This window comes from Oncorhynchus mykiss, chromosome 5 (assembly GCF_013265735.2).
Source record: "Oncorhynchus mykiss isolate Arlee chromosome 5, USDA_OmykA_1.1, whole genome shotgun sequence".
NCBI classification, from domain to species: domain Eukaryota; kingdom Metazoa; phylum Chordata; class Actinopteri; order Salmoniformes; family Salmonidae; genus Oncorhynchus; species Oncorhynchus mykiss.
In genome coordinates, this window is record NC_048569.1 from 32,172,522 (window position 1) to 32,188,718 (window position 16,197).

At 43.7% G+C, this 16,197-nt stretch overlaps 1 protein-coding gene across 6 annotated transcripts in view; it reads right to left on the reverse strand.

The window, feature by feature from the left end:
- Window positions 1–11,222: 11,222 nt before the first annotated feature.
- The window catches only part of LOC110523609 (G-protein-signaling modulator 1), a 51,252-nt gene continuing 46,277 nt past the window's right edge, over window positions 11,223–16,197 (reverse strand). For 5 of the 6 annotated variants that reach the window (XM_036977281.1, XM_036977277.1, XM_036977282.1 and 2 more), the window contains 3 exons: window positions 13,601–13,763; window positions 13,197–13,402; window positions 11,223–12,957 (listed from right to left, as the gene is read on the reverse strand). In XM_036977281.1, the coding sequence (XP_036833176.1) occupies window positions 12,760–12,957; window positions 13,197–13,402; window positions 13,601–13,763 (567 nt within the window). In that variant the 3' untranslated portion in view covers window positions 11,223–12,759. The remainder of the gene's footprint in view (window positions 12,958–13,196; window positions 13,403–13,600; window positions 13,764–16,197) is intronic. The other variant, XM_036977278.1, reaches the window with a different exon arrangement.

The following is a 16,197-nucleotide window of genomic DNA, read 5'->3' on the forward strand; positions in this document are numbered from 1 at the left end:
CAATAAACGTGAAATGAACGAAACAGTCCCGTGTGGCGACAAACACTGACACGGAAGACAAACACCCACAAACCAAAAGTGAAACCCAGGCTACCTAAGTATGATTCTCAATCAGAGACAACTAACGACACCTGCCTCTGATTGAGAACCATACTAGACCGAACACAAAAACCAACATAGAAAAACAAACATAGACTGCCCACCCCAACTAACGCCCTGACCATACTAAAACAAAGAATAAAATAACAGAACTATGGTCAGAACGTGACAGCTGGGCACCACCTCCTACTGGAGATTTGATCTACAGCTGATCATTTAGTCTCCCATTCAGGGTTTTAACCAAGCCCATAACAGCTCAGCTATTATATTTTGAGAGCTTGGGTGTATATTGTTCTATCCGCAAAATATTATTCTGATATAATTGTCTTTAAAGTTACAATCCCTCATTTGTATTTTTTAGCATTTTATTGGTGATCCCCATTAGCTGGTGCTTAAGCAACAGCTACTCTTCCTTGGGTCCAAACACATCAAGACACTTACATTACACAAAAAAAAGATAAAATAGTACATCGTACAACATCGCTACACCACTACATATCCACAACATAAAATACATGATACCACCATACAAGAATACAACAATGTACATGCGTGTAGAGTGTGTGCTAGCACCCATGTGTGTATGCATGTGTCTGTACCTGTGTGTGTGTTTCTTCACAGTCCCCGCTGTTCCATAAGGTGTATTTTTATCCGTTTTGTGATCTGATTCTACTGTTTGCATCAGTTACGTGATGTGGAATAGAGTTCCATGTACTCATGACTCTATGTAGTACTGTACACCTTCCATAGTCTGTTCTGGACTTGGGGATTGTGAAGAGACCTCTGGTGGCATGTCATGTGGGGTATGCATGGGTATCCGAGATGTGGGCTAGTAGTTTAAACAGACAGCTCGGTGCGTTCAGCTTGGCAACACTTCTTACAAAAACAAGTAGTGATGACATCAATCTCTCCTCCACTTTGAGATTAACATGCATATTTATTTATGTTACTAGGCAAGTCAGTTAAGAAAAAAATATTATTTTCAATGACGGACTAGAAACAGTGGGTTAACTGCCTTGTTCAGGGGCAGAACAACAGATTTTTACCTAATCAGCTCGGGGATTCAATCTTGCAACCTTTCGATTACAAGTCCAATGCTCTAACCACTTGGCTACCTGCCAACCCTATCATTAATATTAGCTCTCCATGTACATTTAAGGGCCAGCCGTGCTGCCCTGTTCTGAGGCAATTGTAGTTTTCCTAATTCCCTATTTGTGGCACCTGACCACACAACTGAACAGTAGTCCAGATGTGACAAAACTAGGGCCTGCAGGACCTGCCTTGTTGATAGTGTTGTTAAGAAGGCAGAGCAGCGCTTTATTACGGACAGACTTTGCCCCATCTTAGCTACTATTGTATCAACAGTTTTGACCATGACAGTTTACATTCCAGGGTTACTTCAAGCAGTTTAGTCACCTCAACTTGATCAATTTCCACATTATTAAGTACAAGATTTGGTTGAGGTTTAGGGTTTAGTGAATGATTTGTCCCAAATACAATGCTTTTAGTTTTTGAAATATTTAGGACTAACTTATTCCTTGCCACCCATTCTGAAACTAACAGCAGCTCTTTGTTAAGTTTTGCAGTCATTTTAATCACTGTAGTAGCTGACGTGTATAGTGTTGAGTCATCTACACACATAAACAAATTGGCTTTACTCAAAGCCGGTGGCATGTCGTTAGTAGAGATTGAAAAAAGGTAAGGGGCCTTGACAACTGCCCTGGGGAATTCTTGATTTGACCTGGATTATGTTGGAGAGGCTTCCATTAAAGAACACCCTCTGTGTTCTGTTAGACAGGTAACTCTTTATCCACAATATAGCAGGGGGTGTAAAGCCATAACACTTGTGTTTTTCCAGCAGCAGACTATGATTGATAATGTCAAAAGCCGCACAAACTTTTTATCATCAATTTCTCTCAGCCAATCATCAGTCATTTGTGTAAGTGCTTTGCTTGTTGAATGTCCTTCCCTATAAGCGTGCTGAATCCCATCCTCCTTAATAAAACGTGTTTTGTTTCCTAAAGGTATCGAAATTGTCAAAAAAAGTTATACTCTTTGAGATGCAATAATCACGTAGCCAGTTGTGAAGAGAAAGAATCCTGCTAAAGCATTCAATGCCATGAATCAGAGAGGGCACAGAGCCAGATATGATTGGGGGAGACCTATACAACCTGTACAACTGAATTCATTCAACTGAAATGTGTCTTCCGCATTTAAACAGAGAATCAATAATCTCTTTCAAATCCAGTTTAAATTGTTCAGAACTGCCCTTCGTTGATTTGAATGGTGTGAGCAATTTTTTATCTTGTAATCTTTTGAATTTAACAACATGAACTGGGGTATTTAGAGTAATTTATAGGTAGAGAACATTGAACAGAACACAGACTACTACCAATGTGCTATCATGAGAATGATTATTGAGAGACCCCTTGATAAGTAAATATATTAGCTGTTGCTATCGAAGTCGTTCCAAAGGCTAAGTTTAACCGAACAAATTAAATCTAACCATACTTTACACATCATATATCATGAATGATACAATTTAGGCCTATATAAGCATTTGCAAAGTCATCAACAGTGATTATTTCAATTCAACACAGGGTTCAACTGAAAAATAAACAATACATATAGGCCTATGGTTTCAAGCTTTGGTTGATTTCAAAAGTATTCTTCAAGTTAATCATTAAGACTCTATGTTGGATTCATGTCGCCATTTCAAAAATCTAAGTTAAATCCAACTTTATCTAAAGTGCATTAAATGTTAGATTAAATGTTGTCCTATTTTTTTACTTTGACTTTAGGTTGAGATGGAGACGTGAATCCAATTACTACAGGAAGACGAACTGCATATTGAATTTGTGTTTGGTTGTTAATGCAACCAAATATCAACATTTGAAGAAGATTTACAATATCTTCTGCTTAAATAGTTCTATCTGTGCCACTGACTTAGTCTGGTTTTAATTCCAGTTTGTCTACAAACAAACATCTAAGTTTAAAGACTAGGACTAAATGCAATCAAACTTTAAATGAACTTTAAATAGTTTAACTTCACCTGCAAGTTCCCAGGAATTTCTGGGGGGAATGGCCCTAGCCCTCACCCTCTGATCCAACAGGTCTCAGATGTGCTCAATAGGATTGAGATCCAGTCTCATAGCTGGAATCACACACAGAACGAGCAGTATGGCTGGTGGCATTGTCATGCTGGAGGGTCACGTCAGGATGAGCCTGCATGAAGGGTACCACATGAGGGAGGAGGATGTTTTCCCCGTAATGCACAACGTTGAGATTGCCTGCAATGACAACAAGCTCAGTCCGATGATGCTGTAACACACTGCCCCAGACCATGACGGACCATCCACCTCCAAATCGATCTCGCTCCAGAGTGCAGGCCTCAGTGTAATGCTCATTTCTTCGACGATAAAAGCGAAACCGACCATCACCCCTGGTGAGACAAAACCGCGACTCATCAGTGAAGAGCACTTTTTGCCAGTCCTGTCTGTCCCAGCAATAGTGGGTTTGTGCCCATAGGCAACGTTGTTGCCGGTGATGTCTGGTGAGGACCTAGCTTACAACAGGACCACAAGCCCTCAGTCCAGCCTCTCTCAGTCTATTGCGAACAGTCTGAGCACTGATTGTGCTTTCCTGGTGTAACTCGGGCAGTTGTTGTTGCCATCCTGCACCTGTCCCGCATGTGTGATGTTCGGATGTACCGATCCTGTTCAGGTGTTGTTACACATGGTCTGCCACTGCGAGGACGATCAGCTGTCCATCCTGTCTTCCTGTAGCGCTGTCTCACAGTGCAATTTATTGCCCTGGCCACATCTGCAGTCCTCATGCCTCCTTTCAGTATGCCTAAGGCACGTTCACGCAGATGAGGAGGGACCCTGGGCATCTTTCTTTTGGTGTTTAGTAGAAAGGCCTCTTTAGTGTTCTAAGTTTTCATAACTGTGACCTAATTGCCTACCGTCTGTAAGCTGTTAGTGTCTTAACAACCATTACACAGGTGCATGTTCATTAATTGTTTATGGTTCATTGAACAAGCATGGTAAACAGTATTTAAACACTTTACAATGAAGATCTGTGAAGTTATTTGGATTTTTACCAATTATCTTTGAAAGACAGGGTCCTGAAAAAGGGACGTTTCGTTTTTTGCTGAGTTTACCTGTGTTCTCTGTTTGTCTGTTGCCAGTTCATTTTGTTTGTCAAGCCTACAAGCGTTTTTCTCCTTGCTCCTGTCTGTTTCTAGTTCCTGTTTTCATGGTTTTGACCATTCTGCCTGCCCTGACCCTGAGCCTGCCTGCCGTTTCTGTATCTTGTCACACCACCCTGGTTTACTGACCTCTGCCTGCCCTTGACCTATCGTTTTTCCTGCCCCCTGTTCTAGTAATGCACTTTTGTTACTTCAACATTGGCTGCATCTGGGTCTTCCCTGAAACGTGAGAAACGCAACATGCAACAATTTCAAAGATTTTACTGCGTTGCAGTTGATTTAAGGAAATCAGTCAGTTGAAATAAATATATTAGGCCCCAATCTATGGATTTCACATGACTGGGAATACTGATATCAGGCGTGTGGATCAGAAAACCAGTCAGTATCTGGTGTGACCACCATTTGCCTCATGCAGCGCAACACATCTCCATCCCATAGAGTTGATCAGGCTGTTGATTGTGGCCTGTGGAATGTTGTCCCACTCCTCTTCCAATTGCTGTGCGAAGTTGATGGATGTTGGAAATAACTGGAACATCGATCAAGAGCATTCCAAACATGGGACCAACGCGTTGCATTTCTTTTTTTGCTCGGTGTATAGTAGTTAGTAGTCTTATGGCATGGGATAGAAGCTGTTCCGGAGCCTGTTGGTGTCAGACTTGATGCATCAGTACCGCTTGCCATGCATAAGCAGAGAGGACAATTGTTACATCTGCTCCTGCCACGCCCTCTACTTCTCATCCTGTGTCTCCCTAACCTGCCGCCACTCCTCCAGTGCTCTCTCCCCCTCTCCCTGTGTGGGTGTATGTGGTTGTGTGAGTAGAGACAGGTGTGCTGGAGGTGGAGCAGATCCCCACCTGCTGCAACCTGTTCCATAATCAAGACCTCTACAAATACTCTTCCCCTGGCCTGCTTCCCCTGGCACCCCATCTCCCCCTGCTTTTCAATAAACACCTTAGTTACCTTATCCCTGTCTCCTTGTCTGAGTCTTCACCTGGGTTCACCTGCTCCGCCCTGCCTAACAACAATGGCTTGGGTGGTTGGAGCCTTTCACGATTTTCCGGGCCTTCCTTTCACTCTGACTGATATAGAGGTTCTGAATGTCAAGGAGCTCAGCCCCAGTGATGTACTGGGCTGTCATTACCACCCTCTGTAGTGCCATGCAATCAAGGGCGGTGCTATTTCCATACCAAGCAGTGATGCTGCCAGTCAAGATGCTCTCACTGGTATAGCTGTAGAACGTTTTAAGGATTTTAGGGCCTAGGCCAAACATTTTCCACCTTATTCACAACTGTGAGCACGTGTGTGGACCATTTTAAGTTTTTAGAGATTTGGATACTGAGGAACTTGAAGATCTCGACCTGCTCCATTGCAGCCCATTGATGTGGATGGGGGCATGCTTACCCCCTGTTTTCTGTAGTCCACAATTAGCTCTTTGGTCTTACTGACGTTAAGGGAGAGGTTGTTGTTCCGGAGCCACACTGTCAGGTCACTGTCATCCTCCCTGTCGGCTGTCTCATCTGGCCTACCACCATTGTTTCATCAGCAAACTTGATGATGGTGTTGAAGTCATGGAAGAACAGGGAGTACATTAGGGGACAAAGCACACACCCCTATGGAGCCCCTGTGTTGAGGGTCAGCATGGCGGAGGTGATGTTTTCTACCCTCACCACCTGGGTTCAGCCCGTCAGGAAGTCCAGGATCCAGTTGCAGAGTCCTAAGCTTTGTTACGAGCTTGGAGGGGACAATAGTTTTGAGCACTGAGCTGAAGTCAATGAACAGCATTCTCACATAGTTATTCAAATCAAATCAAATCAAAATGTATTTGTCACATGCACATGGTTAGCAGATGTTAATGTGAGTGTAGCGAAATGCTTGTGATTCTAAGTCCGGCCATGCAGTAATATCTAACAAGTCATCTAACAATTCCACAACAACTACAGTGCCTTGCGAAAGTATTCGGCCCCCTTGAACTTTGCGACCTTTTGCCACATTTCAGGCTTCAAACATAAAGATATAAAACTGTATTTTTTTGTGAAGAATCAACAACAAGTGGGACACAATCATGAAGTGGAACAACATTTATTGGATATTTCAAACTTTTTTAACAAATCAAAAACTGAAAAATTGGGCGTGCAAAATTATTCAGCCCCCTTTACTTTCAGTGCAGCAAACTCTCTCCAGAAGTTCAGTGAGGATCTCTGAATGATCCAATGTTGACCTAAATGACTAATGATGATAAATACAATCCACCTGTGTGTAATCAAGTCTCCGTATAAATGCACCTGCACTGTGATAGACTCAGAGGTCCGTTAAAAGCGCAGAGAGCATCATGAAGAACAAGGAACACACCAGGCAGGTCCGAGATACTGTTGTGAAGAAGTTTAAAGCCGGATTTGGATACAAAAAGATTTCCCAAACTTTAAATATCCCAAGGAGCACTGTGCAAGCGATAATATTGAAATGGAAGGAGTATCAGACCACTGCAAATCTACCAAGACCTGGCCGTCCCTCTAAACTTTCAGCTGATACAAGGAGAAGACTGATCAGAGATGCAGCCAAGAGGCCCATGATCACTCTGGATGAACTGCAGAGATCTACAGCTGAGGTGGGAGACTCTGTCCATAGGACAACAATCAGTCGTATATTGCACAAATCTGGCCTTTATGGAAGAGTGGCAAGAAGAAAGCCATTTCTTAAAGATATCCATAAAAAGTGTTGTTTAAAGTTTGCCACAAGCCACCTGGGAGACACACCAAACATGTGGAAGAAGGTGCTCTGGTCAGATGAAACCAGGATGTTTGGCATAAAAGCAACACAGCTGAACACACCATACCCACTGTCAAACATGGTGGTGGCAGCATTATGGTTTGGGCCTGCTTTTCTTCAGCAGGGACAGGGAAGATGGTTAAAATTGATGGGAAGATGGATGGAGCCAAATACAGGACCATTCTGGAAGAAAACCTGATGGAGTCTGCAAAAGACCTGTGACTGGGACGGAGATTTGTCTTCCAACAAGACAATGATCCAAAACATAAAGCAAAATCTACAATGGAATGGTTCAAAAATAAACATATCCAGGTGTTAGAATGGCCAAGTCAAAGTCCAGACCTGAATCCAATCGAGAATCTGTGGAAAGAACTGAAAACTGCTGTTCACAAATGCTCTCCATCCAACCTCACTGAGCTCGAGCTGTTTTGCAAGGCGGAATGGGAAAAAATGTCAGTCTCTCGATGTGCAAAACTGATAGAGACATACCCCAAGCGACTTACAGCTGTAATCACAGCAAAAGGTGGCGCTACAAAGTATTAACTTAAGGGGGCTGAATAATTTTGCACGCCCAATTTTTCAGTTTTTGATTTGTTAAAAAAGTTTGAAATATCCAATAAATGTCGTTCCACTTCATGATTGTGTCCCACTTGTTGTTGATTCTTCACAAAAAAATACAGTTTTATATCTTTATGTTTGAAGCCTGAAATGTGGCAAAAGGTTGCAAAGTTCAAGGGGGCCGAATACTTTCGCAAGGCACTGTACCTAATACACACAAGTGTAAAGGAATGAGTAAAGGAATAAGAATATGTACATAAAAATATATGAATAGGTGATGGCCGAACAGCATAGGCAAGATGCAGTTGATGGTATAGAGTACAGTATATACATATAAGATGAGTAATGTAGGGTATGTAAACATTATATAAAGTGGCATTGTTTAAAGTGCCTACTGATACATTTATTACATCAATTTTTCCATTATTAAAGTGGCTAGAGTTGAGTCAGTATGTTGGCAGCAGCCACTCAATGTTAGTGATGGCTGTTTAACAGTCTGATGGCCTTGAGATAGAAGCTGTTTATCCGTCTCTCGGTCCCCACTTTGATGCACCTGTACTGACCTCGCCTTCTGGATGATAGTGGGGTGAACAGGCAGTGGCTCGGGTGGTTGTTGTCCTTCATGATCTGTTTGGCCTTCCTGTGACATCGGGTGGTGTAGGTGTCCTGGAGGGCAGGTAGTTTGCCCCCTGATACAACTACTGTCCCGTCTATGTGGATAGGGGGCTGCTCCCTCTGCTGTTTCCTAAAGTGATCGGTCATCTCCTTTGTTTTGTTGACATTGAGTGTGAGGTTATTTTCCTGACACCACACTCCAAGGGCCCTCACCTCCTCCCTGTAGGCCGTCTCGTTGTTTTTGGTAATCAAGCCTACCACTGTAGTGTCGTCTGTAAACTTGACGCAGTCGTGGGTGAACAGGGAGTACAGGAGAATGCACCCTTGTGGGGCCCCAGTGTTGAGGATCAGCGGGGTGGAGATGTTGTTACCTACCCTCACCACCTGAGGGCGGCCCGTCAGGAAGTCCAGGACCCAGTTGCACAGGGCGGGGTCGAGACCCAGGGTCTCGAGCTTGATGACGAGTTTGGAGGGTACTATGGTGTTAAATGCTGAGCTATAGTTGATGATCAGAATTCTTACATAAGTATTCCTCTTCTCCAGATGGGTTAGGGCAGTGTGCAGTGTGATTGCGATTGCGTCATCTGTGGACCTATTGGGGCGGTAAGCATATTGGAGTGGGTCTAGGGTGTCAGGTAGGGTGGAGGTGATAGTCTCTCAAAGCACTTCATGATGACGGAAGTGAGTGCTACGGAGTGATAGTCATTTAGCTCAGTTACCTTAGCTTTCTTGGGAACAGGAACAATGGTGGCCCTCTTGAAGCATGTGGGAACAGCAGACTGGGATAAGGATTGATTGAATATGTCCGTAAACACACCAGCCAGCTGGTCTGCGCATGCTCTGAGGACGTAGCTGGGGATGCCGTCTGGGCCTGCAGCCTTGCGAGGATTAACACATTTAAATGTTTTACTCACGTTGGCTGAGCCCGCAGGTTTTGGTAGTGGGCCATGTCAGTGGCACTATATTGTCCTCAAAGCGAGCAAAGTAGTTGTTTAATCTGTCTGGGAGTCCGTGATCCTTTTGTAGTCCGTGATTGACTGTAGACCCTGCCACATGCCTCTCGTGTCTGAGCCGTTGAATTGCGACTCTACTTTGTCTCTATACTTACGCTTAGCTTGTTTGATTGCCTTACGGCGGGAATAACTACACTGTTTGTATTCGGTCATGTTTCCAGTTACCTTGCCCTGATTAAAAGCTGTGGTTCGCACTTTCAGTTTTGTACGAATGCTGCCATCAATCCACGGTTTCTGGTTGGGGAATGTTTTAATAGACACTGTGGGTACAACATCACTTGCCAATGCACTTGCTAATAAACTCGCTCACCGAATCAGCGTATTCATCAATTTTGTTGTTCGACGCTATGCGGAACATATCCCAGTCCACATGATCAAAGCAATCTTGATACATGGAATCCGATTGGTCGACCAGCGTTGAACAGACCTGAGCGTGGGTGCTTCCTGTTTTAGTTTCTGTCTATAGGCTGGGAGCAACAAAATGGAGTCGTGGTCAGCTTTTCTGAAAGGAGGGCGGGGGAGGGCCTAATACACCTTGCGGAAGTTAGAATAACAACGATCCAGGGTTTTGCCAGTCCGGGTCGCGCAATCGATATGCTGATAGAATTTAGGGAGCCTTGTTTTTAGATTAGCCTTGTTACAATCCCCAGCTTCAATAAATGCAGCCTCGGGATATGTGGTTTCCAGTTTACATAGAGTCGAATGAAGTTCTTTCTGGGCCGTCGATGTGTCTGCTTGGGGGGAATATACACGACTGTGATTATGATCGAAGAGAATCCTCTTGGTAGATAATGCGGTCGGCATTTGATTGTGAGGAATTCTAAGTCAGGTGAACAAAAGAACTTGAGTTCCTGTATGTTGTTATGATCACATCACGTCTCGTTAATCATAAGGCATACACCCCCGCCCTTCTTCTTACCAGAGAGATGCTTGTTTCTGCGTGAAGAAGCCTGGTGGCTGTATCGACTCCGATAGCGTGTCTCGAGTGAGCCATGTTTCCGTGAAACAAAGAACGCTAGTCTCTGATGTCTCTCTGGAAGGCAACCCTTGCTCGGATTTCGTCTACCTTGTTGTCAAGAGACTGGACATTGGCGAGTAGTATACTCGGGAGCGGTGCCCGATGTGCCCGTCTACGGAGCCTGACCAGAAGACCGCTCTGTCTGACCCTTCTGCGGCGCCGTTGTTTTGGGTCGCCGGCTGGGATCCGATCCATTGTCCTTGGGTGGTGGGCCAAACAGAGAATCCGCTTCGGGAAAGTCGTATTCCTGGTCGTAATGTTGGTGAGTTGACGTTGCTCTTTTATCCAATAGTTCCTCCCGACTGTATGTAATAAATCCGACGATTTCCTGGGGTAACAAATAAATAACACATGAAAAATAGGAACGAGAAGCGAGGCGGCCATCTCTGTCGGCGCCGGAAGTATTCCTCTTATCTAGGTAGGTCAGGGCAGCATGGAGTGCAATTGAGATTGCGTCGTCTATGGATCTGTTTGGGTGGTATGCAAATTGGAGTAGGTCTAGGGTTTCTGGGATAATCTCCTCTAGAAAACAGAGAAAAGCAAACCAACATGTTTGGTCAGCCCACTGTGCCTTGCCCAACCAAGGGCAAGTCAACGACACTCTCCATCTTTTTTTATGGCCGTGTTTTCAGTTGCTGTTATAAGGAGTCATTCTTATCAGGGCGAGGAGACTGTGAATATATTGTAAAATGTTCCACATCTGATATCTAAAGAATGTCCATGTCTTTGGACTGGGGGGAAATTGAATCATAAGCCATAAGCCATAAGAATAGTTTAGCAAAATACTGTAGAATACTGTAGAATGGGGTGTAATTAAAAAAAGGCAGTCTCAACACCACCTACGTACAATGTGTTTAAGTTTAAGCATAGCCCCTAATTTGAAAGCAGACATTCTTATGGTAATCTTTAAAACAACACTGTTGATGACTACAGAGGCACATGAAACATTTGAATCAACATTTTATTAAAAGCAGAGGGGACATCTTCATGTCCTCAAATGGAACATAAATACAAAAAATATGTACATATGGCAGAGACAAATAGAAGCATAGCGGATAGGTCTGGACCAAGTTTATCCTCATAAGGTATGAGAAAATAGAGGAAATCAACTATTTTTGGAGAACAGTGGGGACCTTGTTACCCTCTTACTACAGAGATGGAGATGAATCATTTGGACCACGACCCATCCTGGGTTAGGTTCACAACCCCTTGAGGTACAAAGAAGAGCTACACGCTAATATTAATATGTTTACAAATGGAGTCCCTAAGAAGAAGAGCAACTAAAATGTCCATTGTGGAACATCAGTTAGGCAACATATATGTACAGTACGTTAGATCTTACTATAAGCCGTTTTTGTTTACTTTCCTCAGTTTGCACCCGTCTTTGGTCTGCTGGGTCTGTAACAGAATAACTCTGATATCCACAACTGAATAAAATACACACAGGACATTTTTGTTGCAAATACACTAACCTTTAAAAAATGATCAGCAAAAAATATGCAATGTACATACTGTACAGTTTAAGTATAGCTTGTCACTAAAATAATAAAAAGTGCTTAAAATCAATATACTTGCGCAGAAGATTACATCCTCAATCTTCCGCAGGAATTACAAATAATTTCCAATGGGGTACACAGGACAGTTGTAGTATACAAGTTTCACCACAATGGGGCAGTAAACCAGCAGAATATGAGACATCTGTTGAAGATGATTGGAAATTGAAGACCAACAGCTGTGGCATTTTAGCAGGAGTTCCCTGCAAAACAGGATTCTGTGTGCATAGGCTGTGCATCTACTCCCTTCCTGTCCTAAAAAGTCCCCTGATCCATCTACTCAATTTCTCCCTTGAATTTCTCCCTAAAATGTGCTTTTCTTGATTTTGTATACTATTATCCATAAAATGTATTTTCACTGTATCTTTTACTATTTTGATAAATTGATATATTGTTTGAAAACCTGTTTGGTTGTGCTCCAGAGGACATTAACTCAATGATGAAGAGACCTTAACTAACCATGTTGTTGCCACCGAAAACTGTAGCCAATACTGTTTGCTACACCAATAATACCAGCAGCAATAATACTATTCTATCATGCACTTTGAACCCACAGACCCCTGACACTTGGGAATACAATCTGAGTCAGAGAAAAACTGATTAAGGCAGTAAATGGGGTAAATATGAATATCTGTTATTTCTTGTTGGCGTCTCAATCCCTAGCGAAACACCCCAAACCATAATTCACATAAATGTATCATATACATTCCATTTCATCATTATCGGATTTACACACATTTCAAACCTAAACAGATTCACAACAGCTGAAAGGGGGCCACATATTGCACATAGGGTTCAGATCTTGCATCACACATCAACCTAATTTACTTTCACCCCTTCACAGATCTCCTCAGGTGGTGGCCCATTTCTCCTCTTTCTCTCCACCTTCTATGAGGCAGACTCCCCGAGGGATGTGTGCTTGGGTCCCTAGCTGGAGTCTCCGGAGGGTGGTTCTGGGTCGGAGTCGGGCCCATCCTGTTCATCTGATGGGAGGTGGACCCGCTGCTCGTCCATGCGCTTGGCCTGTACCCTCTGGATCAGACTAAAGAAGTCCTCGTCAGGCACCGTGGGGGCCCGGGGCCCCCCTTCTGGTGGGGAACACCGTTGGTCATCGATCCTGGAGGACTGGAAGCAGACACAGAGAGTGAGAGAGAGGGAGAGACAGACATCTAAAATAGCAAGTCCTGCAGTTATGAATCCTGCATAGCCTGAGATACAGTATGCACAAACATTTGAGTATTTTACCTAAATCATGCATTGATTGATGGTACCAGAGACTCAACACAAACATTTTAGTTATTTGCGCAGATCTTAGGTTAAGATTCAACCCATAGAGATGCTGAAGCAGTGAGACATGGCCCTACCTGGCACTTCATGAGCATGTTGAAGAAGTCATCGCTTGGCTCCTGGGGGTCTGCATCGACACACAGGTGGCCCAGGTTGTTATGGGTGATCCTGAGGCCGGGTAAGTTGCTGATGCTGACCCGCTGGTCGTCCAGGCGACGGCTCTGGGAACTGACGATCAGGTCAAATAGCTCCTCTGTCTGGGGTGACGTGATGAGTGTAGGGTCTGAGAAGCACAAGAGGAGGAGAACTATATTGTACTGTCATTGACAGAAGATATTCCAAGCCACACATACCTGACTAGAGACCATTGCTTTGAGTGAATCATGCATTGACGTCAAATCAAGTCGCTGGAAGTAATGACGGTCCATAGTAGTATTAGTGATGCTCTAGCTTTAGACCGCCGTCACAGTCATTAACCTACCTAGCATTTCATTGAGAGAGACGGCCCCTCCGTTCTCGCCATTTTCTCCATTCTCTTCGTTCAGGTCGTCTAGGTGGCAGCGCTGGTCGTCCATGCGGCTGCTCTGGAACTTGCTGAGAAGGTCGAAGAAGCAGTCCTCATCGGAGGGGTCACGACCTAGCTTCTGAAACAGAGGGACATTGTTGTTAAGTGATGTAACAGGCGCACAAAGTGCATTGGGAAAGTATTCAGAGCCCTTGGCGTTTTCCCCATTTCGTTACGTTAGATGGATGCCAAGAGTGTGCAAAGCTGTCATCAAGGCCAAGGGTGGCTACTTTGAAGAATCTCAAATATAAAATATATTTCGATTTGTTTAACACTTTATTGGTTTCTACATGATTCCATATGTGTTATTTCATAGTTCTGATGTCTTCACTATTATTCTACAATGTAGGAAATAGTAAAAATAAATAAAAACCATTGAAAGAATAGGTGTGTCCAAACTTTTGACTGGTACTGTATATACATTTGCAAAAATTTCAGAAAACCTGTTTTTGCTTTGTCATTATGGGGTATTGTGTGCAAATTGATAAGGACAAAAATAAATGTAATCGATTTTAGAATTAGGCTGTAACGTAACAAAATGTGGAAAACGGGAAGGGGTCTGAATACTTTCTGAATGCACTGTATTTCCACATACACTGACCCACTTGTCTCTTGTATCCTGTTTATGTGGTTTCTGTTTGGCTTGTTTAACAGGATCCCTGGTTTGGGGCAGTTGGTGTTCCAGATAGAGGAGAACATTTGCTTCGCATATCAAGTACTATTGAACTGCTGCGAAATGACCATGCAGTATGTCCTGGTATTAGAGTGTCTAATGAGTCACATGGCCAAATAGATACACAGTCTGTCTGTTTGTCTCCATTGACTATTGGCTATTAGATTGTCCAATTGTTGACCAATGCAATCAGTGGCAGTACAATTATTGGCTCTCTGCCATTATGGTGACCTGTACCATTATATATTGAGTTGCTGTTGTTTGAGTTGTTCTCAACCTTTTCATAGCACTTTGGACAAAAAATGGCTTCGATACTAACTGGAATAGCACATAAGAGTGTTCTCACTATCTGGCCAACTAGGATGCCTTCATAAATTGCTGTTTGGTCATCAAACATAGCACAACCTCTCAATATAGTATTGAGTTTGGGGCAACGGGTAGCCAGCCTAGTGTTAGAGCATTGGACTTGTTACAAGATCAAATCCCTGAGCTGACAAGGTAAAAATCTGCTGTCCTGCCCCTGAACAAGGCCCACTGTTTCTAGGCTGTCATTTAAAATAAGAATTTGTTCTTAACTGACTTGCCAAGTTAAATAAAGGTATAAAATATAGTACACATATAAAGCCTCCTCTGAGTATCAACATCCAGTACTGTGGCCATCTACAATATCAACATGATTCTCTGTATTGGTCAGTGTGTGATCCTGCCTCCATGTTGATGATAAAACCCTGGGCAGGTTAATGGCAGGCATTAAAGGCAGTGAGCCACAGGACACATCATGGATCAATAATGGCGGATGGTGTCCTTATCCTCCTCACCCTTTCCCCACCACGCCTCGCAGGCACACACACCATAATGTCCCAATCAACACCAAACATTATCTCCACAAAAATAGGACTGGATACACGTACTGTACAAGGCAATTTTGTCTGGAAGCAAATTTTAGATATTTTTTAATTTACGTTGATAATTAAGAACCTTTAAGTCTCAACTCGGTGCAGTGTGATTTGTACAAAGGCAACTATCAGTGAATAAGCTCACCAGAATCTGGTCAGAGGCTACAATGTTCAGTAGTACGATACAACAGTGCTGTTGCTGTAGGCGGTCACATTTTCAGCAGAGACTTTTCGTGTGAAAACTTTGGACCAAAATTAGGCTACACTTCAAACGTTTGCTTTACTGGGCATCGTAAAATAATTAATTGCCACAAAATGTGCCTGCCTCTCTGGCAGAGCAAGAAACAGACATTTAGGCTAACAAAGTAAAGAAATTAGAGAGACTAGTTCAAGCAACACCATCATCCATCAAATTATCATACAGATAAAGAGTACAGTGAAGTGTCTTACCACACAAGCACCTCTCTTTCCCTTTCTTCACTCTTTCTCTCTCTCCGAGCGCTCTCCTCTTTCCCTCACTCTCCACACGCCGGACTCACACTCCCCTGCCTTCCCCCCTTCCCTCACCACTCTCCTCCTTTCCACCCTTCCCTCTCGGTGCTCTCTTTCCCCCATCCGTCCCCACTGACGCCTGTCCTCCTCATTACACCCTCCCCTCTTCCCCTTCTCCCATCTCTCATCGCTCCCCCCTCTCTCATTGCTCCCCCCTCTCTCATCGTTCCCCTCTCTCATCACCCCCCCTCATCTCTCCCTCTCTCCTAAATCCCCCTCTCTCCTAAATCCACCTCTCTCATTGCTCCCAATCACTTCTATGTCCCCCTCTCTCATCGCTCCCCCTTCTCTCCCTCTCTCATCGCTCCCCCTTTTTCCTATATCCCCCTCTGTCCTATATCCCCTCTCTCATCAGTCCCCCCTCTCTCATTGCTCCCCCCTCTTTCCTATAT